The sequence below is a fragment of the Typopeltis vanoorti genome, chromosome 1 (genome assembly GCF_054136105.1).
Source record: "Typopeltis vanoorti isolate ZY-2024b chromosome 1, IOZ_Tvanoo_1.0, whole genome shotgun sequence".
Classification (NCBI taxonomy): domain Eukaryota; kingdom Metazoa; phylum Arthropoda; class Arachnida; order Uropygi; family Thelyphonidae; genus Typopeltis; species Typopeltis vanoorti.
This window is the reverse complement of record NC_143549.1, coordinates 171755584-171782079: the sequence shown is the minus strand read 5'-3', so window position 1 is coordinate 171782079 and position 26496 is coordinate 171755584. Positions and strand designations below refer to the sequence as shown.

Sequence of the window (26496 nt, the reverse complement as noted above, 5' to 3'; positions counted from 1 at the left end):
ACAAGTTAAATAGTAATGGCCCTAAAACAGATCCCTGAGGCACTCCACTAGTGACTTTCCTTTTCCTGGATATTGCACCCCCATACACAACTTGTTGATACCTATCAGATAGCCAGTCTCCAATCCAATGCACTAATCTAATATCCAACCCCATCTGCTCTAGTTTGACTGTCAACTTATCATGAGGTACTCTATCAAAAGCTTTTGCAAAATCCAAGTATATTACTGTGTATCCTTCTCCTCTGTCCAAGGAAGCAGTCACTTTATTGTAATAAGTAAGTAGATTACTAAAACACGACCTCCCTTTAGCAAATCCATGCTGTCCATCAAAGATTATACCATTGTTGTCAACCCAACTCTGGATCCTAGTTCTCACAAGCTTCTCCAACAACTTAACCACAACACCTGACACACAGATAGGCCTATAGTTTGATGCTTGAGTTCGATCACCTCCTTTATGAAGTGGCACAATCTTGCCCTCCTTCCACTCTTTAGGGACTTGACCAAGTGCAAGACTCTTATTAAAAAAATATGTAAAGGCAGGTGTCAACTGTCTGGCACATTCCTTCAGAATACGCAGTGATATATTATCAAGTCCCACAGCCTTATTTACATCTAGTTTACTCAACTCCCCAAACACCTCTTGCTCACTTACAGTCAGTCTCTCTTCCCCATGATCAACTGCTCTTAATCTCTCCATGAAGTCACATTCACAAGATTGAAAGATCTTTATGAACTGCTCATTAAGTATCTCCACCACACATTCTGCAACAGCTGTCTTTATACCATTTCCTCCAATCAATGTCATCCTTCCATAATCATTCTTTCTTTTGCTGGCTACATATCGAAAGAACTCCCTAGGATTCTTTTTAGCTTCATTAGCTAACTGCTGTTCATACCTCTCTTTAGCTACTCTCACCAACCAAGTCACTCTCCTTGCCTGGTCTTTGTAGAACTCATGAAATTGGTTACTTCCACTTCTCTTATGCTGCCTCCACAATGCCCTTTTTCTCTGTATTGCATGCTTAATCTCTTTATTCATCCATCTCACACCTAACTTATTTAACCTTCTCACCCGTGGTATACATTTAGACATTGCATCCACTAAATATTTTTTGAAAATCCCCCAAGCTGCATTGATCTCTTTTCCAGCTAACTCCTCATTCCATGCTACACCTGCAAGCTGTCTCCTGAGCTCTTCATAATCACCCCCCTTGTAGTTCCACATATACCCTTTTTTCACAGGGGTCCTTGCACTGCTGGCAACCACCCAAGTAATCACCTCATGGTCACTTTCACCAATTGGTGGATGATTTGATACCTCATTGATAATTACATCCTCCGATGAGATGACCAAATCCAAGACCCTTAATCCTCTTGTGCCCTCTGTTACATACTGTCTGAGGTAGTTATCCCTCAAAAACTCAAGAAACTCATTTTCTTTACTTCCAGTTGCTATCTCTTCATTCCAGTCTATATTGCCATAATTAAAATCACCCATAATGATCACCCTTTTCTTATTTGCTTGGCTTATTTGACTATACATTTCACTATCACCACCATCCACATTACCAGGTCTATAACAACATCCCACCAAGTATTTGATTTTATTCACCTCTATCTCACACCATACTGCCTCAAAACCACTGGCCCCATTTCCTCTTGCATCTCTACCTTGTATGGACATAACTCTTTCTCTATCATCAATAGCACTCCCCCTCCCTAATGGCTGTGACTCCTGTAAAACAGATAAAATATTGCATGTTCTTTATCCTCTCTCTCCTATACAAGATCACAGTCAAATCTTCCCATTTCCTTTGTCCAGAGTATGTCTAAAAAGATAGCCAGAGTATTATGTGTAATCCTTGTACCATATATATATCAAACTAAAAGTCCATTTTCATTCTTTTACGAACGAACTCCATCATTTGACACACTCAATAGCATATAAAATTCCTTGTGTCTGCAGCTTAGTGTCTACTATGGAGAGACATGAAGAAAACTGTTAACATCTGATTTGAAGAGATATGAAAGACATGGTGCCATTATGTCAATACTGGCAGACCCACATCTAGATAAAACCCCTTCATATAGGATTATATGGAAGAAAACACCAGTGCGATATGGAGCCATTAGAATAAAAGAGACTATTTTTGGAGATATCATGAGCCATGAAGCATTCCCTGAACTAAAATATGGCATTAATTTATCCAAAATTTGGGTGATAGTCATTTTAATATCACCGATAGTCCAGCAGCTTATCTTAAACCTGGGCCTAGAGGTGCTGCTTCCTCCTCAATCCATCTGTCCTTTAGAATGGGTAGAGTCTCCTGATTAGGGGTCACAACAAATTAATGCAGCCAGCATATCATCCTTTACTGCATACCCCAAGGACAAGTATTTATGGCTGTAGATATGTATGTTCATTGGGCCAGTTTGTCTGTTCTGAGGGATGAAAAAAACTGAGTTTCGAGGAGGAAAAACCTTCTACTTCCAGCTGACAAGTTATAAAAAGGTATGATAAAGGTTAGGTAGACTGAGGTGGCTCTCTTAGAAGTGCTATAGGAGGACAACATGAATTCCAGCTTTCAGTTCTTTATAGTTGCAGCAGACTTTCACTCTAGCAATCACTACAGTTACAAATTCACTTTATATATATATATATATGTGTGTGTGTGTGTATATATATATATATATGTATATATAACTTGTGTGGATAAACAGAACGTCCTGTGTGTAGCAATCGACTGAAGCCTTTAATGAAGGCTGTTCCTGACCCATATCTCACCGAACTATGCACAGGAAATTGGAGAGGATTGGTATTAGCAGTCACATGCCTATATGGAAACACGGTATTAAAAAAAACGTTTCTACAATGACTAGTATATGTATAATGAAGTTGATATTATGGAGTGGGGGGGGGATAGAATTAAAATATAACAACTCATGAAATCAGAGACATGGAAAATAATAAACCATTTTGTTGTTATTAGAAACTAGTATTGACATATTTAACAAAGCAGCAAGTTACATGTGTATGTGTGTGGGGGGGGGTCCTGTAGAGCTCAGAACTTTGACCTGTATTGTTTAACCTTTATGTCCGTGACATTTTTAATGGTTAGCAAGGAGATATTCAATTGTTTGCAGATAATGTGAAGTTGGGAAGGGTTATTAGTAATAGTACAGATGTGGTAGCCCTTCAAGAGGATTTGAAACTGGACAGATGGTTAAATGAATGGGGGTATCCATTTAATTCAGCGAAATGTCTTGAAGTTTTGGGTACATGAATGAGAGGCTGCATACTCTGTTGGAGGAACTCTACTGTAAGAAGTTAGTGAGGCAAGGGATCTGGGTGGTGGGTCATGACTGATAAAAACCTGAAATTCAGGGAACATATTGCAAAGGTGGTGAAGGTAACCCAGAGGATTGCTGTAATACTGAGAAGAACACTGACCAGCAGAGATAAAAGAGATGTCATTCCATTGTATAAAGCCCTGATCAGACCACATCTGGATGATTGTGCTCAAATTTGGTCCCCAGAATTTGAAGGAGATAAATTAACCTTGGAAAGAGTGCAGAGGCAGGTAACAAAGATTATAACAAAGATAGACTGAGGAATGTAGATTGCAAAGTTTGGTAGATAGAAGAAGGAGAGATGATGATATGACTGAGACTTGTAAACTGTTGAGAGATACTTATAGAGTTGACACTGGGGGAGTTTTGACATTTGGTAGAACAAGGGACAATTCCTGGAAGTTGTGAAAGGAAGTCATGAGCAAAGAGGATGAGGAATGCTTTTTTTTTGTATGGAGGGTGTTGGAACCCTGGAATGCATTACCTGATAGAGTGGTGAGAGCATGAACTGCAAATGAGTACAAGGAGTGCTATGATAAACTTTGCATTTTCTAGGGTTGGCCTCCCACAATGAGTCTTATGACTCCATGGAGATCCTGAATAATGATAATAATAATATATTGGGCTGTCATAATATGTGGTACATTTTGAGGGAGTGAAGAAGGAAAGGGGATATAAATGAAAGGATAACAATTTTAGTGTTTGCTATTCATATTTTGTATAATATGAAAGAAAATTACTCATCATTACACATGATAATAATATAAAAGCAGAGCACTTAGAAGTTTAAGTACATATTAAAATTTATATCTGTAATAAATTTAAATTTAACAGTATAAAAACATCAATCTTAATTTGTTGAAAGCATTGAAGATTATTGCATGTTTGTTTAAATGATATAAAAAGAAAAAGGACAGTGTAAACATTTCATTTAATTTGTAATTTGTTTGTTCGTTCTTTTTTCAGACTTCCCAGGAATTTCTCAGGCGATATGAGCAAAAACTTTTTGAAAGTGGATTTGAACAACGTAAACCAGAAGGTCATCAAGAAGCTCCATTAGCCTATGATGCCATTTGGGCAATTGCCTTAGCATTAAATAAGACAATTGATAATCTTAAAGAATATGGGCAATCTTTAGAAAATTTTACATATACTAATAAGGATATTGCAAATTCCATTTATTCTGCAATGAACTCAACACAATTTTTAGGAATCTCTGTGAGCATATTGTAAATTTTCTTATCTAATTTATTGGTTCACATCAGTATAACTGTGCTGCATGTATATGTAAATTATTTAATTATTTTTTTCTGTTGTTTCTGCCCATCCACACTTGCTCAGTTCATAAGCCATATTGAAATAACTATTAAGATAATCATTTTTATTTTAGAATGAAACATATTAATATGGATATTGTCCTCTATGTGAGCTGTTGGAGGATGGTAATGCACAATATACAGCTTGTCCCAGCATATAATCACCAAAACATTTATAAACAATACCTCAGCAAAAACACAATCAGTAAAATTCTCCTTAAGATTATACCTAAAAATAATAGTAATAATAAAAAAAATTACAAATTTTTTTATGTGACTTCCACTCATGAAAGGTTGTAAACCTATAGTACATTAGTACTATGGGTGAGCTAAGGATTTTTATTTTTTTACTTTTATTATTATTATTTTTTTTTGTAATTTAGGCCTCCAATAAGCAGGACAGTAGGTGTCACACTGGTTGATGAAATTCATCTCCTCTCTAAAGACAATCACAAACATCCATGCCCATGGCAGAATTCAAATGCGTAGCCTATTGAACAGCAGATGTAACAGCATTTATGCATGATATTGCCTGTAGATAAGTCTATACATCACGAATATCACATATAACATAAGCAGGTTTTTCAATTTTAATCAAGTATTAATTTGAAATAATTCAGATTCCCATAAAATTTTATATTGCATGTATTGTTTAGCTAAAACTTACTCTAATCAGAACAGGAAAATCTGAAACTGCATGAACATTCCATACACTAAAGAAATATCTGGAAAAATAAATAAATAAAATAAACAATGCCATGCAAATTTAAAAGAAAAATATTGAAATGAAAATCATTATGAAATTTTTAAAAAGAATTAGTTGAGCAGTTTTCAGAAGTGAAAAACCATAGACTCAGATATACAAATATTATAGAAGAAAATGAAAGAGTTTTGAAATTAGCCTCCATAGCAGAATCGGAAGAAAGCATTATTTGATTTAACCAGGAAAGCCTGTGATGAAATTGCTTTGCACTGATAGAAAAATTGGAACTCCCTCTTGTACTTAATAAGTTGCAGTACTGGACAAGAAATCATGTTTAAAGTCTGTGACAAGTAAGTCATCATATTTCCTAAGAGAATGCAGAAAAATATATAAGAAAGCTGTTATTTGTAAAAGTAGTTAAACAAAAATCATGGGAAGATTTGGGAATAATATAGAAGATAGAAAGGTGGCAAAATGTTCTGGAAGTTATTGAAAAACTTAGGAATGGTAAAATTTACATAAAAGCTGAAGAAATGATATTCTGAATGTCTGGAGTAATTACATTGAACAATTATTAAATGAGATAATCAATGACAGAGGTCAAAAATATTGAAAATAATGCAGTCAGGAGTATATCATACTTGAGGTCGAAAAAGACATCAGAAATCTGAAATGAAAAGATTAGATGTAAGTAGAAAGACTAGAGTAGATGACATTTTTAACAAGATCTGGTCCTATGATTTGGAAATCCCTTTTGAGAAAAAAATGATGCAACTGCAATTTGGTGGCACAGAAAGATGCTATTCAGATCAATGTTTAAATTTCTAGTTGAAGATAATCTTGAAGTTTGGGATTTTTAAGCACTGCATGTTTTGTCGAATGAATCAGATGAATTGAGGGTGCTACGATCAGCAAAACTGTGGATAGGATTAGTGTTGATTGAGAGAAGTCATTTATGTATAGTGGAAAGATATAGTGATAGATATATGATAGATATAAATGTATAGTGATAGAAACAGAGCCCTGAGGCTCTGCTGCATTTTAGGCTCAATGAAAGGGTGCAGCCCACCATTACACACAGTGAATGACCAGAGAGAAATGTGAGAATGAAAATGTATATGTATATTTACAGATGACTTAAATGACTAAGAGCCAAGAAAAGACAAAACTATTTATTATATTATATGAATGCCTGTAAGTACTGCCTTACAAAAATCGAGTTAGCTGAATTTTCTTGAACAGAATACTCCACTACATTTGTTTCTGACAAATTAGATATCCCTTCAGTAAAAGATGAACCAACTTTCTTAAATTACCTCAGAAATTTTGTGATCATAGCCTTATCTTCCTTAAAAGAAATATTGTTGATCAATTTCTCGGAAAGTTCTTCAAAAGGATCTGGATTCTTAAAAGATGATGCATCAGATGAAATATCTTCTTTTTTAAGGTTACAAATCTCTTGGAAATCTGATGACTTAAAAGACTGGAACTGAAGAATCATCAGATTGCAAAACTAAAATCTATAAGTAAGTTTCTTGGATTCTACACCCTCCTTCTTAATAATTCCTGTTTCACAGCAACAAGAGTATCTATTTAAAATCAAGAATTCTTGAAATTCTTGAATCAGAAATTCCTGATACCTTTAAATTAGAATCTGGAAACTGCCTATCACTTATCAGAGCTTTATTATATACCATCTCTTGATTAAAAATGCCTTTTAGGATCACAAATGAGTTTAACTTTTCTACTTCCCTTTGTAAGCTATTCTTTATTTAAAGATCATTTGAGGAAAAAAAAAAAAACCTCCATGTTATAACAGAAGTATGTGCTTCTGTATCCAAAAGCACCTTTTGTCAGATTCCTAAAATAATTGTATCAACAATGTTCAGAAGCTCTGAGCTAATAGAAATTCAAGTAATTAGGCATTTAAGATTTGAAGTATGAAATGAATTGTTGTTTTGACCATTTTCTGAATAATATTTCTGAGAGTTATTAGTTTGCAATATATTTAAATTAAAATTGATTTAACGAAATTAGAATAGGGAGAAATTAAATTGAATATTTGACTAAGCGAATTTTAAACAATCAGCATAGCATAACTTTGATGTGTGACCCTTTTAATTACATCTGTAAAAATGCAGATGCTCTCTTTTCAGTTTGCTGCCTTATGTCTTTATTAAAAGATTAATCACATCTTTTCCTATTTTTTTTTTCAAAATTTTGTTCATTTTATTTCTGAGATCTAAAATTATTGACAGAAGCTGTCCTTTAAGCTTTGTAAAAGACTATCTACAATGTTTTATCCATCATCTTCTCTAAATTCTCTCTTACACTTGATATTTCCTTCTTAATAGAGTGAAGAGTAAGTTTTTGGCAGGCACAAATGATTGAAAGGTGAGAAATATGCAATGAGAGAGGATATGAAAGAGTTGCGAGAAGAAGCAAAAATGAAGAGTAAGAAAGTAAAGCCAGCAAAGGTTGGTCGATTGGTAGAGCCTCTGCTACTAATGCCTCACTCAAAAAGTTAAGCAAGTTTGAGTGTGGTTAGTAGTTGGAAGGGGTTCAACCGTTCAATGTTGTTGGCACACTCTCCCTCGATGAGTCTTTGGACTCCCTGGAGGTGTCACATAATAATAATAATAATAATAATAATAATAATAATAATAAAGATTGTTAATTTTCTGCCTTGGTATGATAGGACAGAATTGAGAAGAAAGGCCATGATTGTCAATGAGAAGATTGTGCAGGAGGAATGGTGTGCCGTTTATAAATGTATGGAGTGAATTTGGGGGGGGGGGGATGTAAGAACCTGTATATACCTGAGAGACTGCACGTAAATGATTTTGGTGTTATATATTTAGAGAAAGTGTTTTTCAGTGAGAGACAAATGAGTGTGAGTGCAGGAATGAGTGTGCAAAAATAGCCACTGCTGGGATAGATAAGTATGAGTGCAGTAATGATTGTGGAGAACTGGGTGCATTATGTAATGACATTATGTAAAGGATTGTGGTCCCAAAGAGATGTTGAAATTCATCTCTTTTATTAAAGGGAGGAGTTTTTGGCATTGGTCAGCTCAATTTGGCCAAACATTATTGGCATCAATGACCAAGACCTGGTTGTCAGAGAATGATCTAGTTACAAGGATAGAATGTAATGGATATTGTATTTTCAGATATTGTATATTCACAACTCTTTCATCTCTGTATTTTCAGAGAAGATAGGAGGAGGGGTATTATTAATGAGAACTGGAGAACTTCAGCCAACAAAAATAATAGTTAATGAGGGTTGTAAATCTGAGAAAAAGGATTCATATGAAGCGTCTGGTGTTGAGATACAGGCCAATAGGACAAAATATATTGTTGGTTGCTGATATAGACCCGTGGGTCCAGAAGATGATGTGGACAATATGCATAGGCAGATTAGTATGAATGCAGGCTGAGCAATTATCATGGGAGACTTCAATTATGAGGATATAGATTGGAAGGAGGAAAGAGCACGTGGCAAAATGGAAATGGAATTTCTGCATTTACTAAGGGATAATTACCTGAAACACATGATGGAGTGGACCAGAGGTTTTGAGAGGGTTAGATTAATGCGTGCTAGCTGGAGACCATGCTATTTGTTGTCGTGTTCTGTGGTTCATGCTCACTCTGTTCGAGGTCTGAAATTGGTAAATTTTTAATAAATGATGACCAAACTTGATTTAAAATCAAACCTTGGTTTTTGTTGCATTGCATAGGAATTTTAATCATGTTTACTGCCTCTTTGAATTTTCTTGTGAAACAATTGTTATCTATATAGGACATGTTTGTTCTATCCCAGAGTACATCATGACTGGTAGAGGTTGTGTGAAATGCTAATCCCGATTTCTGTTCTCTCTTATTTTGTACGTCCTTTTGATGTTCGCTCATGCGGATTTCTCCCGATCTCCCCATCTGGCCCTCACAGCCCAGATTGAAAAAGGAATAATAAATGTACCAGGAGATATAGCAGATCTGATCCACATTCAGAGTGCAGCATTACTATGAAATTGCAAATTACCATAAAAAAAACTTACAAAAAACAGAATTCGCAGCTCTTAATAAACTCAAATGAGACAAAAACATAGTCATAATAAAAGCAAACAAGGGCAATGCAACAGTGATTTTAAACTCAGAAGATTATAACAACAAAATGAAAAGCCTTCTTGAAGATTCCAATACCTACACAGCATTAGACAGAGACTCCATTTGGCAAACTCACAACAAAACCAATAAACTTATCAAGAATATACCAAATTGGTCTGAGGAACTCAAAAGAAATTACAATCCAAACACCCACTAGTGCCTGGAATATATGGAGTCCCTAAAATTCATAAAAAAGATATACCACTAAGTATAGTGGATGGAAGGGACTCTCCTACCTCAAATCTGGCAAAACACCTTACAAACTCGATTTTACCACATATAGGAAAAACACCATCGTTCATTAAGAACAGCACAGACTTCATAGAAAAAGTAAAAAATATACACATAGATCCTTCAGACCTATTAGCGAGTTTAGATGTAGTCAGCCTTTTCACAAAGATTCCAAGAAATGAAACAGTAAACATCCTAGAAAATCTGAAAATCTTCTCATTTGGCCAGGAATGCACTAGAACTGACTACATTTCAAGACTATCTTAATAACTTACATCCTAATATAAAATTCACCCTGGAACTAGAAGAAAATAAAAAACTTCCTTTCCTAGACATCCTTATAGAAATAAATGAAAAAAAAAATAGATTATCGTTCTCCATCTATAGAAAACCAACAAACACAGGAAGATTTCTGCACGCTACTTCACATCACCATCCCAAGAAAAAAATAGGCCTAATAAAAACCTTAAGGAATAAAGCATACAACATCCCCAGAACAGGAGAAAAATGGAAAGAAGAAATACAGTACTTAACACAGATCCTACAACTGAATGGTTTCAGTACTAAGTTAATTAAGAAAATTCTCAAAACAGCACCTACAGGAAACAAATAAATACAGAAAATAAATAAACAATATTTCAAGAACACAATCACCCTTCCTTATATCAAGAATGTAACAGATAAATTAGCCAAACTTCTCTACAAATACAACATAAAAGTGACTTTCCTGCCATTTGAAAAAATATCAAGATCTCTTCATCCTCCGAAACCTCCACATCACCCAATGAAAAAACCAGGTGTTTATAATATTCACTGTTCCTGTGGCATCTGCTATGTGAGCCAGACAGGAGATCAGGAGAAATCCGCATGAGCGAACATCAAAAGGACGTACAAAATAAGAGGGAACAGAAATCAGGATTGGCATTTCACACAACCTCTACCAGTCATGATGTACTCTGGGATAGAACAAACATGTTCTATATAGATAACAATTGTTTCACAAGAAAATTCAAAGAGGCAGCAAACATGATTAAAATTCTTATGCAATGCAATGCAAAAAAACCAAGGTTTGATTTTAAATTAAGTTTGATCATCATTTATTAAAAATTTACTAATTTCAGACTTCGGACAGAGTGAGCGTGAACCACAGAAAGCAACAACAAATAGCATTGTCTCCAGCTAACATGTATTAACAGTTGTATAGATCTGTTATCCGGTTTTTTAATGAACTGTATAGATGTTCACAATACCCACAAATGAACTGATTTTCGTCATTTCTATAAGTTTGTGTTTTAAACTTTTAGTTCTCTTTACCCCTGAAGTTGTTAATCTGACGACTAACGAAACTTGTCGGATGTTTTTTAGGTACTTGTTTTTTTAGTTTTAAAAACAGTTTTCTTTAATAAACGTGTGGTTACAAAACCAGAATAACTATATTGAACTGCTTAACCACAGAAACCTCCACGGGAATATGTGTGATTTTGTTTGCTGCAGTGTATGCGAAATGCGTGCACTTCATAGAATGAGAGATTTATGGAAGAAGAACAAAACAGAACTGGAGAGCGTGTTTGTTGTGTTTCATGAGCAAATACCAGAAGTTTGAAGAGAGTAAGAAGAATAATAGCAAGGAGTTGAAAGATGAAATACATGAATATGCAATTAGTGAGGTTGGTGTGAAGTAGTTTGAGTGACTGTAAGAATGAAATGGTGGAAAATGAACATTTCATTTTTACAGTCACTCATACCACTTCACACCAACCTCGCTAATTGCATATTCATGCATTTCATCTGTCAACTCTTTGCTATCATTCTTCTTACTCTCTTTAAACTTCTGGCATTCTGGCATTCACGGTAATGGAAAAGATGACACACTTACATAGAGTTCTCCACAGAATAATTACTTGAGGAAACATGTAATGGAGGGGACATGAGGTTTGAGAGTGCTGGATCTGGTCATCACGTCGGAGAACTTAAAGTAACCAATCTAGCTAGGCTGCCTCTGCTTGGGGAAAGTGATCATGCAGCATTGACCTGGGAGACATGCAGAATTTTCTTTTAAGACGGAATTATGCGGGATTACAAAGCAGGTGACTATGATAAGTTGAGGAGTCAGCTTTCAGCAGTGCCATTTCATAAAAATTTGGAAGGAATAGGATGGGGAAGGAGATACAGGAAATTAATGTTGGTGGTGCATGGGAGGTGATCAAGGGATGTTTGAAGAAAGCAATATCAGAATGTATATCTGATCAGAAGGATAAATCAGGTAGGCATTAGATGGATGAATAATATTGTTAAGCAGGAGTTGCAGACAAAGAAAAAGTTGTGGAAGGAATATAAAGAAAAAGATTATCAGAGTGACCACTTGCAGTGCAATGCACTGACAAGAAGGGTGATCTGTATGGTAAGGAAGGCCAAAGTTAATCATGAGAGGGAAGCTAGCTGATGAGGCCAAAAGTAATGCAGAAGGGTTCTTTTGCCTTTGGTAAATAAAAGGTGGAATGATTATGGAAGGATGACTTAAAAAATCTGACTGTAGGGAGGTAACAGAAGTAAACTAAATAGTTGAACTGCTAAGTGAGTATTTTGCAGAGTATATGATCTGGGTGGTGATGTTGCAATGTCAAATGTGACATTGACTAATGGGAGGATAGAAGTTAAAGAAAACGAGGTGCTTAAAATATTGTAGAACCTCAAATGAGAACACGGCTGTGGAATTAGATGGATATTGGCCTGTGTATTACAAGAATGTGCAAGGGAATTATCATCTCCCTCGACGAAGCTGTTTAATTTAAATCTCAGTACTGAAAATTTGCCAATGGAAAGAGGGCAAAATAGTCTCACTACATAAAGTAGACTCAAAGACAGGTAGCAAATTATAGGCTAATCAACACATCAGTAGTGGTGATGAAGGTATTGGAGAAATTAATGAAAGACAGAATTCAGGACTGTATATGGATAGGAATATGATATTCCATAAGGGATAACATGGTTTTGTCAAGGATAGATCTTGCCTTAATGATTTGTTTGTTGTTTATAATAAAATGATAATGGAGTTGGATAAGAGAAATGGCTGCTCAGTGATCCTTCTAGACTTACTATAAAGGCATTTGACAAGATTCCACATAGAACTCTATTGCATGAATTGGAGGAAATGGGGATGGATATAAATCTGGTGATTTGGATTAGAGGGTAGGTGATGCACAGATATCAAAGTGTATTTTATGGAAGAGTTGAGTCTGGGAGAAGGCAGGTAATTAGTAGTGCACTGCAGGGCTCAGTGCTTGATCTTCTGTTGTTTAATTTGGACATCAGTGATATAGGAAATAATTTGACAGAAAATATTCAGTTTGTTGATGATGCAAAATTGGGAAGAGCAATGGTAAATGATGTAGAAATCCTCTAGGAAGACTTCAATAGACTAGCTAGTCTAGCAATGGGAAGGCTGCCAGTTTAACACAGCCAAGTGAAAGGTGATGCACTTTGGGAAGAAGATATCATGAGTTGTGTATTGATGGAATTTTATTGATGGAACTGAACTACAGAAACTGATGAGGCCAGGGACATGGGGATGACTGTAGACAGGGAGTTGAAGTTTAGAAGGCACATTGCAAAGGTAGCCAAAACAGCACATCAGATTATAGGGTTGTTGAAGAACACACCAATAAGCACAGATAGAAAATTTGTTGTTCTCCTATATAAGGCTTTAATAAGACCACATCTGGTCTACTCTTCACAGATCTGGATACCTGAATTGTGTGGGGATGAAGAAGTGGCAGAGAGGATCCAGAGGTGAGTGACAAAGATTGTGGCAGGTGTATCCCATACACCTGCCACAATTCCCTATTCTCTATTCCCAATATTCCCTATGAGAACAAATTCACAGTTTGTGGGCTTCAAAAACTAGCTGATAGGCAACAAAGAATATACATGATAAAAACATATAAGTTATTAAAGCATTTTCTAGGATTGACACTGAAGACTTTTTTTTTTGTGCATGTTTGGAAGGGAGAGAAAACGAAGGATCACCAGTGAAGGGTGTGTAAGAGTGTGTTAGCAAGGCTATTAGGACTAGATTTTTTGCTTGTTGAGTGGTGAATGGGTTGCCAAAGGTGGTGATGTCAAATGGAGGCAAAGCTGAAGAAGCTTTGCCTCCATTTGCATGGAGACAATACTTCTTCAGTGAACGAATGAGTTTAAGGAGAGGCATGATAAGTATTGTGTGAATAATGGATCTCCTGCGATGAGTCTTCTGACTCCATGTAGATACTTGTATAATAATAATAATAAAGTGCCTGACAGTTGAGTTATATGAATGATATGGATACACTATATTATTATTATTATTATTATTATCTGACCTCCATGGTTAGAGACTCATCATGGGAGGTACCACACACACACACAAAGTTCATCCCACCATGCCTTAAACCAATTCCATATGTCTACAACACATCTGGGACCTGAATAAGGAGAGTGTGAAAAGAGGAGTGAGGAGCAGGTTCTTTGCATGGAGGCAAATTAATAATAATAAAGTGCCTGACAGTTGAGTTATATTATCTAACCTCCATGGTCAGAGACTCATCATGGGAGGTACACACTATCTCACACACACACACACAAAGTTCATCCCACCATGCCTTAAACCGATTCCATATGTCTACAACACATCCGGGACCTGAATAAGGAGAGTGTGAGCAGAGGAGTGAGGAGCAGGTTCTTTGCATGGAGGCAAATTAATAATAATAAAGTGCCTGACAGTTGAGTTATATGAATGATATGGATACACTATATTATTATTATTAACATCTGACCTCCATGGTCAGACTCATCATGGGAGGTACACACACTATCGCACACAAAGTTCATCCAACCATGCCTTAAACCGATTCAATATGTCTACATTCTCAACACACCCAGAACCTGAATAAGGAGGGTGTGAGCAGAGGAGTGAGGAGCTGGTTCTTTGCATGGAGGCAATGCATTCCACCAACTACACTCCTCTGCTCACGCCCTCCTTATTCAGATTTTGGGAGATAGCTAACTTATATATCCCAGTCATGTCTCCTCTCCTTCTCCTCCTCCTCCTCCTATTCACAAGGCTTTGCAATTTACATTCTTTCAATCTATCTTCATTCTCCACATTCCAAAGACCATTATCACCTTTGTGGTAATGGTCTTTGGAATGTGGACCTTCTCTGGACTCTTTCTAACATATCCTCATCAGAAGTGTAATATACAAGTTGGAGCAAATGGGGAATGATATGAGGCTGGTAGTATAGGGAAGAGGATAGACATCAAAGAGTAACATATTTTAGAGCACAACTGGGGAAAAGGCACGTGACTAGTTATGTGCGATAAGGCTTTGTACTTTGGCTGCTGCTTTTGATTTGAATGTTAATAATATCAGCATGTATTATCAAATCCTTAGCTCACTATTGGTGGGATTAATTAAAGAATTAAATATATATGGAAATCCTACTCTAGGGACCAAACTTGGAATTTTTTCAACCACTTCAGGTCTTCAACAAGTAGAGTTGTATTCTCACACTGCCACCTTAAAGACATTTACAAATATTCATATACCCATTGGGGATTTAAATTGTTGTAGATCAGTGGCACTATTTTCTTGACTAGGCAGATTGAATAGCTGATGATACTAAATTGTAGAGAGTACTAGTAAATAAAGCTAATTTAGCGATCCTGCAATATGATTTAAATAGACTGACATTGTGAGGAAGTGCAAAAGATATACATAGTTTGTAATCATGGAACTGTATTTCAAGAAATTGATGAGGTTAGGAATTTTGAAGTGATGTTGGATAGAAAGTTGAAGCTTATGGGACATATTGCAGAAGTGGGCAAAATAGCATAATGGATCACTTAGATCAGGGCTATCTGCCCACAGGCCACATCCGGTTCACGGTGCGATTTTGTGCAGCCTACCTGTGGGTTTTAATTTTCTTGAGTGAAAAAATAAAACAACAATTTGAATCGAATGTGTATTAGATATTTTAATTCTATTGATAATCTTGATGTTGGTAAATTTATTTAGTGTTTTTACACCACTATAAACCAACATGTTTTCTGAATATTAGATGTGTCAAAGAAGTGTTCTTACACTGTTTTGTTGAAACATGCATGCTCTGGGCAGTCACGGGAAATGTGAGGACGTGATTAGTGTTGTTCGTTTCTTCAGCCATCGAGGTTGTGTTGCTACTGCTCACTAAATTACTAGATATGCATTGTGATGCAGCCCTCAGATAAATGTATTTTTTTAATGTGGTCCTCGGATTACCTAAGGTTGGATAGCCCCGACTTAGATGTGTTAAAAATAAAACAAAATAAAACTTGACTAACAAGTACAGATAAGGAAGTTATTATTGCTCTTTATGAGGCTTTGATATGAACATATCTGGATGAATACTATCCATTGATATGATCTTGGTTTCTTGGGGATGAGAATGTGCTTACTTTTTTCTGGAAAGTGATCATTTTGATTTAGAAGATAGTGATTCAGATTGATTTCTATACAGAAGATAGTGAGTAAGTTGGTTACGAATCCATGCAGTGTCCTTGCAAGGATAACTGTGAAGGTTTGTGGACTACAAAATTTAGTTGATTGATAGAAAAGAACTATGATAAAAATATTTAAGTTACTTAGTGGATTATACAGATTCTTCTGAATCTTAATTCTGAATTCTTCTCAAAATTCTGAATTTTCCAGTTCATGATGGTAGGAGGAGAGGACATGGAATTACCCTTGAAGTTGAGTTGAGTGTTGTTAGCAAGGATGTAAGGATATTTGCTTGGAGAGCAGTAAATGTTTATGAGAAGTAGTTGGGAGTGCATTGTCAGCGAACTTGTTTAATGACAGGTATGATTGTGTGAATAATGGTTAGTGTAGGCCTCCCATTAGACTCTATGAAGATCTTTAGACTGTATGCATTATTTCTGAATAATAGTAATAATAATAATACCTGATGATCATTAAAAATTATTAATAAAATCTTTATATATCAAAGAGAGTTTATTAGCTGTGTTGAAATTAGAGAGGAAAACTGGTTTTACAGACTATATTTCAGGTGCAACTCAGTCATAGTCATACTACTGGAAAACAACAACCTTATTAATGAAATAATAAAAATTATTTTATTTAATTATAATTATTATTAACACCAGACTGTTACACACAAACCCTGTTAATACTGTTACACACAAAACCCATCAAACCATGCTTTAAATTCATTCAATGTATTTAAAGCATGCTTTCAATACAATGTCAGGCAATGCATTCCACTGACTAACCACTCTCCATGCAAAGAATGCACTCCTTATACTCCTGCTCACACTCTCCTTATACAACTTTCAGGCATGTCTCCTTATTCTACCCTTTCTCCCATTCTACAAAAAATTTCTTCCACATTAACCTGGTAACAACCCATTTATTCCCCTCTCTTCCTCCTATACAAGGCTTTGCAAAATGCATTCTTTAAATCTATCCAAATATTCCACATCACAAAGACCAAATACGACCTCAGTCAGTCTTTTCTGGACACTTTCCAACATATTCTCATCACCATGAAAACTAGGGGACCAAATCTGTGCACAATAATCTGTATGAAGCCTGATCAAAGCCAGATCAAGGCAACCAGAACCTCTTTATTTCTACAAGTTAAGGTCCTCTATATCATTGCCATAATCTGATGAGATGTCTTCACAACTTGTGCATTGTGATCTCTAAACTTCAGAACCTTGTCTACCACCACTCCAAGGTCTCTTATCTCCTCAACTTTCTCCAAAAATTCAAAAAAAAAAAAAAAAAAATCAAATGAATTGAATGAATGAAAATTCAAATGAAAAATTAAAGAAATTCAAATGAAAAATTAAAGAAATTCAAATGTGATAAAAAAATACACATGTAAATTAATAGATAAAATGTAATAAGAATTCAAATGTAAATCATGCAACCACAAACACTTTTGTAAGTTATAAGTTATTTGGAGTTATTTTGAAGAATTTTTTCTCTTTTCTTATGTTCTAGAGATTCTATGATCTGTATATTAAATTTTAGATATCCTTTAAGTTCTAGATTTTTGCTCTGCTGTGCAGTGAAAATGTTCTGTTTACTATGTACTGATATACACTAATAAACAACCAAAGAGAATCATAAAGGTGTAAAATACCCAAATGAGTTTGGGTATTTTTACATCTTGTGCATTCTAGTTGATATAATACTAATAGCACTGTCAGACAAAAGGTTGTGAAACACGTAGGTATTTTGTTTAAATAAATTTCTGAGATCTTTCCTAGTGCTATATGAATGTTCTAATATTCTTGATACAGCTTTTAATTCTATTTTCAAAGTGACTGAAATGGTTATTGCTAATGTTAATATGAACTTATTACTTCAGCAACAATCTAGTTCAGTGAGTAAATTGATTCCATATAAATTCCTAAAGATAGCGTTTGTATTTATTACTTGTCAGGGTCATGTTGCCTTTTCGTCAAAAGGAGACCGTATTGCTTGGACGTTGATTGAACAAATGATCAGTAAGTTTTCATCATATTTAATTATTACCCAAATATGATGTTGGTTAATATATCACTAGAAATTAATGCCCATTTCATCATATTTATTCTGTATAAAAATGTGGACTATGTAAAGCAATGAATCCAGTTTTATTGAGAAATCAATTTTGTTACTGTCTGTTAAAAATTTAGACTGGAATAAATATCAATTCAGATTTATATATCCAGATATTTTTAAATTAAGAACAGAATTTTTACATAAAGTTTTGAAAGTCCTAAATGGAAAATATTGAGTATGAGGGTGGTCTGAAAAGCTCTTGGCCTCAACCATACATGGCAACACTATCGGCAAGATTTTTTTTTCTAAGTTGGTACATCTGTCATAAGCATCCATGTAAAATTGCAAATGTAAAGTCTGAAGCAAAAGTGTTGTCTGTAGCCCTTGAATGAATAAAATGAATAAAATTGAGTATTGTGCAGTTATAAAATTCTTTGTAAAAGAAGATTTAATGGCAAAAGAAATTCATTCGAAGTTCATAAAAGCTTATGGGCACTCTTCTCCTTTGTTTTCAACAATTAAGAAATGGGCTGCCGGGATTAAATGTGGCCATACCTGCCTTGAAGATGATCCATGTGAAGGACTTCTAAAAAGTGTAACAATACCAGAAATCATTGATCAAATGCCCAATATAGTATTGGTTGACCGGCAAGTCAAAGTGCATAAAATTTCTGAGACTATATGCATTTCAAAAGAATGTATAGGATATATTTTGCATGAAGAATTGCAAATGAAAAAGCTTTGCGCAAGATGGGTGCCTCGCTTACTCACAGCAGATCAAAAACGCACTCGTATGAAAATCTCCGAACAGCGCTTGCAGCATTTTAACAAGAATAAAACTGATTTTATGCTTCAATTTAATACCATGGATGAGATTTGATTCACCATTACACACCAGAATCCAAACGGCAGTCAAAACAACAGACAGAAGCCAGTTATTCAGTACCAAAGAAGACAAAGTCGGTTCCATCAGCAGGAAAGGTAATGCATTGGTGTTTTGGGATGCATTTTGTTTATTAATTATCTTTAAAAGGGTAAAACAATAACTGGGGAATATTATTCCGATCTTTTAACCAGACTAGACAAAAAATTTGTGAGAAAAGATCTGGTTTGCAGAAGAAAAAAGTCATCTTTCATCAGGACAATGCACCTGCCCACAAAGGTGTTTTGGCAATGGGAAAATTAAGGGATCTGCACTACGAATTGTTGGAACATCCACCCTATTCCCCAGATTTGGCTCCCTCTGACATCTGTCTCTTCCCAAAACTAAAACTCTTCCTCGCTGGTGAGCGTTTTTCTTCGAATGAAGATGTGATTGCAGCTGTAGAGGGGTATTTTGCAGATCTTACTGAGAACCACTACTGGGAGGGGATAATGGCACTGGAGCATCGCTGGAATAAATGTTAAATAAATATTAATAATATTTATTTAACATAAGACTAATTAAAACTAATTAATCTCCCTTAAGACTAATAATAAATATTAGTCTTAAGGGAGATTATGTTGGAAAATAAAAATAATTTTGAAATTATAAATTCGGTTTTTCATTGTTAGGCTGAGAACTTTTCAGACCACCCTTGTATATGCATTTGTTTATTGAGTGTCTGAGAAATTGCTTTAGGATGTACATTGCTGCATAATTTGTTTATTTTTGATTTAACAGCAATAACAGCTAACCTGGTTGGCTGGCTGAGTGGTTAGTGTACTATCTATCCAATCAATAAGTTTAAATTGCACTGTGGACATGGATGTTTGTAATTGTCTTTAGATGTGAGATGAATTTCATTACTGGTAGGTACTAATAATTTAGATAGCAACAAATGTAGTATGAGAGAGGATATGAAAGGTCTGTTGGAAACAGACTTTTCATATCCTCTCCAGAAGCGAGAAAGAAATATGAGAGAGTAAAATTTGTAGGTTTGCTACCTAGATATGACAGTACCGAGTTAAGAAGTAGGGCAATGATAGCAAATGATTCCATGTGCAAGCTATGTAGAAGATATGTATGTGAGTTTTTAGGTGTGTGGAGTGTGTTTGATATCAGAAAGATTTGTATAAGAAGGATGGCTTGCACTTAAAATCGTTTGCATTAGGAGTCTCAAAAAATTACTTATTGGTATGAGACCTAATGCAGATAGTCAGGGAAACTAGGTCATCAAGAGAGGAATGGAGAAATTGCATGTGAAAATTCAACTATGATATGCAAATATGATAAAGATATGAATGGCTTTGAACATAGTTATGTGTCTGGTGAAGCGGGGGAAAATATGCTTTGAGTTTGGACCTTTTGAGTATGTCTGGGGAGAGAAAATGGAAAGTTCTACAAGGCCAAATAGATTGCATATCTAATTATAAAAATAGGCTAGGTAGTAATTTGTTATGTCTATACACAAATGTCATTAGCATCAGAAACAAAGAGGTCGAGTTTGTTGCTTTATTGAATATGATGTAGACTAAGATTGTTGGTATTAGTGAAACCTGGCTATCAGAATCCTATATGGTAACTGGGATCTAGTGTAATTCGTATACTATTTTTAGGAATGAGAGAAGAAATAGAAGAGGGAGTGTACTACTAATGATATCAAATGACTTAAGTCCAGTTAGGATAGAAACACAAGAAAACAATGATGGTAATAATGTCCCATGTAGCAGTGAATTTGAGGCTATCTGGTGTGAAGTGGAGGCTAACAAAATGAAAGATATGATAGGGTGTTGTTACAGACCTGTTGTCTGTAGCAACATAAGGGTGTGAGCCAACAGGTCTGTAGCAACAAAACACCCTTATGTTGCTACAGACCTGTTGGCTCAGTTGCAGTGGATGAAGAAATGCATCACCACTTTAGCCTTATTAATTTCTCTCCCATCCAATCCTGATTGGATAGGAGAGAAATCTCATGATAAGAAAAAGAGGAATTTATTGAATTGTTGTGAGACAACTTTCTCAAGCAGCATGTGAAAAAAGGAATTCAAGGTCAAAGAGAGTTGGATTTGTTCATAGCATAAGAAGGAGTCTCTGTTAAGAATATGACTATTTTACTACCAGTTGGTGACAGTGATCATGCTGTACGTTCTTTGGAATTATCTAATTATGTTCCCATTAGAAAAGGTTACATGCTGGACTACAAAGCTGGAAATTATGATCCATTTAGTTTCCCAAGTTTGGCATCTGAGAGAGTATATTGGTATTTATATTTGGCAACTGTTTAACTGCACTATTAAGTTTACTTAACAAAACTGATTTTTAATTCAGTGGAATTCATTCATTTTTGCTTAGTATACCTGAACATTTTTGGACATTTTTATTTACTAGTTGGTTATTTACATGTTTCTGCAAATATTTCAGTCTATACTTGTATTGAAGAAGAATGTTTCAATGCAGTAAATTTGATTTAATTGAATAAATTTCATTTATTTTGCTATACACTAGTTTGTCATTCCTGTGAGCTTAATTATAAGTTGTCAATTTAGGGATTTATAAACTGACAACTTAGAACACCCCGTGCAACATGATTATCACAAATAACAAGTTCTGCTTAAGCATACTAGCTAATTCTTGATATATTATATTCAGGGACTTACATGTCATCAGGGCATATATTTTGTATGGTTCTCTAATTGTGCTTCCCATGGTGAAATGCATTTTCTCTATGCTGTAAATAGATTTTTTTTAATGCATCTAGGCAAATATTGTTTATCATTTTTCTCCAATTTCAGAATGCTTGCTGGTTTTAATTTAGAAATCATTTCTTCAAAAACATAATACTTAAGTAGAATAAAATAAAATAAAAAACTTTGTTATTTCATCATCATCATCATCGTCAAATTCCTGCCATGTACCCTCAAGGGGTGTACAGGATATGACAGTACTACATGAAAAAATTACATCATTACTAACTTCCTATCTACAATTTTCCTCCAGATCAGTCTGTTAATTGTCAAGCCTCCAACATTATCAGATCTTATATTCTATCGTCTAAGGCACTTTGTACCGTATCAATCCACCTATATCTTGGTCTTCCTCTGGGTCGTTTTCCTGCCAACCTGGCAGAGAACACTTGTTTTGCTAATCTTTCCTCTCCCATTCTATTTAAGTGACCATACCACCTGAAATTAGCTCTACTAACATATTCCTGGATGCTGACAATGTCAAGTTCTTTCCTAATATCCTCATTTTTTAATATGATATTGCCAATGATGCCATCTGTTCGCGCCTTTAATCTTTCTCAGGACTCTCATATCTGCGGTCTTTAGTCTTTGGTCAAGTGTTTTACTTCTGACCCAGCTCTCAGATCCATAAGTTAAAACTAGTTTGAACACTGTCTTGTATACTGCTAATTTAGTGTTCTGACTAATTTCTTTCTTATTCCATATGAATTTATTCAATTGACTTCCCACCATACCAGCTTTGCTGATTCTGTTGTCTGTTTCTATATTTAATTTACCATCTTCACTAAAAATCGTGCCTAAGTAGCTGAAATGTTTAACTTGTTCCACAGGTTCTCCATTCACAACACAGTTGACATTTTCAATGATTCTGCCTATTTTCATTGTCTTTGTCTTTTTATTGCTGACCTTCATACCATATCAATTACAACAGCTATTCAATTTAGTCAGAGAATCTTGCAGACTTGTAGCGGATTTATTTAGAAGTATAACATCACCCGCATAAAGCAAAGAGCTGACATTAACATCTCCAATTTTGATATCAGGTTTAATACCACATTCCTTCATAATGTGATCCATATAGATAATGAATAACAGAGGGGATAATGTACATCCTTGTCTCACACCAGATTTAACATTAAACCATCTTCCTGTACTTCCTTCAATTCTAACTGCTGACTTACAACTCAAATAAAGACTAAGTATTGCTTGATATAATGCCCCATTGACACCATATAACTACAGTGTATTGAATAGCTTCTCTCTTGGCACCTTGTCATATGCCTTTTCCAAATCGAGGAAAAGATCTTTGTTGTATTCCGATGCTTTCTCGACTATTTGTCGTAAAGTGAAGATCTGATCCTGACAGCCTCTATTTGGCCTGAATCCAGCTTGTTCTTCACCAAGCTTTTCTTCCACAATTATTCTCAACCGTTTCTCAAGTATACTTGCATAGATCTTGCCAGGAACACTCAGTAGGGAAATACCTTTGTAATTCTCACATCCAGTTTTATTTCCCTTTTTATATATGGGTACTATGAGAGCTCTACTCCAATCATCGGGAATTCGTCCCTCTGTCCAGGATTTCTGAACTATGCAGTGCAGCCACTGTAAGACTTTTATACCACCATACTTCAGCATTTCTGGTCGAATATCATCTACTCCTGCTGCCTTTCCACATTTCAAGCCTTTGATGGCTTTTTCTACTTCAAGTATGGATATGTATTCCTGACTGCATGCCTGGTCAGTGTTTTTTATCACTGTGCTGTCATCACTATTTGTTTCATTTAGCAGTTTTTCAAAGTAATTACTCCATACTTCAAGAATATCTTTTTCTCCTGTTTTCATGTCACCTTTATCATCTCTAACTCCTTTTACAGCACTCTTTCCTCCATTCCTAAGCTTCTTCAACAACCTCCAGAATATTTTGCCACCTTCTTGATATTTATTTTCTATATTCTTGCTAAAGCCCTCCCATTACTTTTGTTTAGCTAGTTTTACACACTGTTTAGCTTTCTTACATTTGTTTCTGTATTCTGTAAGAGTAAAAGCTGACTTATTTGCCAGGAACTTTTGATATGCTTTCTTCTTTTCCTTCACTGCCTCTTTAACTTCCTGCGTCCACCAGGGAGTTCTGATTTTTTTATCCTTGCACACAACCTCACCACATGCCTCTCTGTCAGAATCAAGCAATGTTTTCTTCAGAGTTTGCCACTGAATCTCCAAGGTTTGATTCCTGTTCTCAAACTCTTTCATTTTCTTTTAAATAATCTTTCTGTATTTTAGTCTACAGTTCACATCTGAGAGCTGCTCAACTTTTATTCGCTTTAAAACTTTCTTACATGTTATTCTTATCAATATGAAATTCAATTTTATCCTGCTCAAGACTAAATAGTGATCACTTCCAATTTCAAATCCTCTGTACACTCTGGTGTCCTGCACCAGGGAGAAAACATCACTATCAACAATAACATAGTCAATGAGACTTTTCTTATTCCTAGCCTCTTCTCTCCATGTGAATTTGTGCACATTTTTATGTTGGAACATAGTGTTAGTAATAACCAGTTCATGTCCTGAGCAGAAATCCAACAGATATTTGCCATTATTATTAGCTTTGCTCTTTTCTCCAAATTTTCCCAAAATATTTTTGTATGTCACACAAACATTTCCTACTCTGTTATTTAGATCCCCAACAAGGACCAACTTTTCCTTTTTCATTGTGTCAGTTGCTTTTTCTAAAGCCTCAAAAAATTTCTCTACTTCTACCTTAGTAGAACCTTCTGTGGGACCATAGGCACAAATAAGTCTCATTGTCCAGTTCCCCATTCTCATGTTTGCCCACATTACTCTACTTGAGACTGACTGCCATTCAAGAAGATTAGCCTCGTATTTTGTATTGAATACTATGGCTACTCCTTCTTTTCCTTGATTGTCATTGCCTGAATATAACATTTTGTATTTATTGCTCAGAAAAGATCTCACCAGTTTTGGTCTTTTTTGTTTCAGTCACCCCTATTATGTTGATCTGGTACTTATCTAATTCCTCAGCTAGCTCCATTTCTTTGCCATTCAGGCTTCTTACATTGATAGTACCGATCTTTAACTCTGGTGATGTTGAGTTGGGGTTTGTTTTCAGATTTGTTCCAGTAGCTGACTTTTCGCTGTTCGCCCTGGTTCCCTGCCGAAAACAACGGGGGCCTTGTTTAACCGGGCGACGCTCCAGCCGGCATGAAATTTTGTCATGTTGTACCATCATTTTTTATTTTGGTTTAACCAATAAGAATACAATTTGGTCAGCTAAATCCCAAATTGCTAGCCCATCCTCGTTCGTTCAGTATCAAAGTAGATACCCAATAGGGTGCACCACGAGAAGGTGAGGATTGGACATTAGGTCAGAAGCTCTGGTCGGTTCTCTGCATTCATTTAAAAGCTATGTGGAGGTCTCCTCTCAGTTATACAGCTTTGACCCTTAAGCACCCCAACTTTGTTATTTTAAATAGTTAAATAGTTGTTTTGTATTTATATAATTTTTTGTCTTTTACCTACCAGGGCAGCATCTGCTCAGGGTGAGTGCCTGGCTTGTAAATAACACTAAATTCGAATGTTTGGGATGCACAATTTATACAGTTATGACAATACTATATTTGAGCCATATAGAGCTTTAGAAATGTTCCAGAGCATGCAAGTTGATTAGAAGTAATGAACATAATGAAACAACATTCAGGGCAATATTACTATAAGGAGAAAATTATCACCTTAACAGACAAATGGTATTAAGATTTTTTGTCATGTCCATGTTATCCTTTAGTTATTATTATTTTTTTGTTTGTATTCATGATTTTATTATTAATTATCTTGCAGATGGCACATATACTACGCTTGGATTCTTTGATACTCAGACTGATAACCTGACTTGGTTCAAGGCAGAAAAATGGGCAGGTAATGGAATTTTTTAATAATAATGTTTTTTTTTAAGTTAAGGGGATAATAATAAATCCCTCATTATTTTAAAGCTGGATATGCAACTTAGAGATCGAATCTGTTGAAATCTGAGAGTTTCATGCCGAAGAACTATCGGCGAGTCCAAGCGTAAGTCATCACCTGGGTAGTACAACACTAGGGCTATTCGATAAAGAGCCTCTTGGCTCTTTATTGAATTTTTTTTTTTTTTTTTTTTTTTTTCACAATCAGTTATATCTTCCACATCTAATGACATTTTAAAAATGAAACAGCCCGCTCCCTTCATGTTGCTGGCTTGTCATGTACATAACATATCAATGACATATCAATTGATATCAATGACATATCCTCATATCAATGCCTTCAATCAAGCCTTCATATCAATGACATTGTCAGTGGATTTCAAGGGGATAGTCAGTTGTTTGCAGATGATGTGAAGCTGGGAAGGGTTATTAGTAATAGAGCAGATGTGGTAGCCCTGTAAGAGGATTTGAATAAACTACACAGATGGGCAGA

At 35.3% G+C, this 26496-nt stretch overlaps 1 protein-coding gene across 2 annotated transcripts in view; it reads left to right on the top strand.

Annotated features, from left to right (window-relative positions):
* GABA-B-R1 (gamma-aminobutyric acid type B receptor subunit 1) overlaps window positions 1-26496 on the top strand; it is a 194835-nt gene that overhangs the window by 71351 nt on the left and 96988 nt on the right. For both annotated transcript variants that reach the window (XM_090395464.1, XM_090395455.1), the window contains 3 exons: window positions 4321-4572; window positions 18257-18320; window positions 25882-25959. In XM_090395464.1, coding sequence (XP_090251590.1) covers window positions 4321-4572; window positions 18257-18320; window positions 25882-25959 — 394 coding nt within the window. The remainder of the gene's footprint in view (window positions 1-4320; window positions 4573-18256; window positions 18321-25881; window positions 25960-26496) is intronic.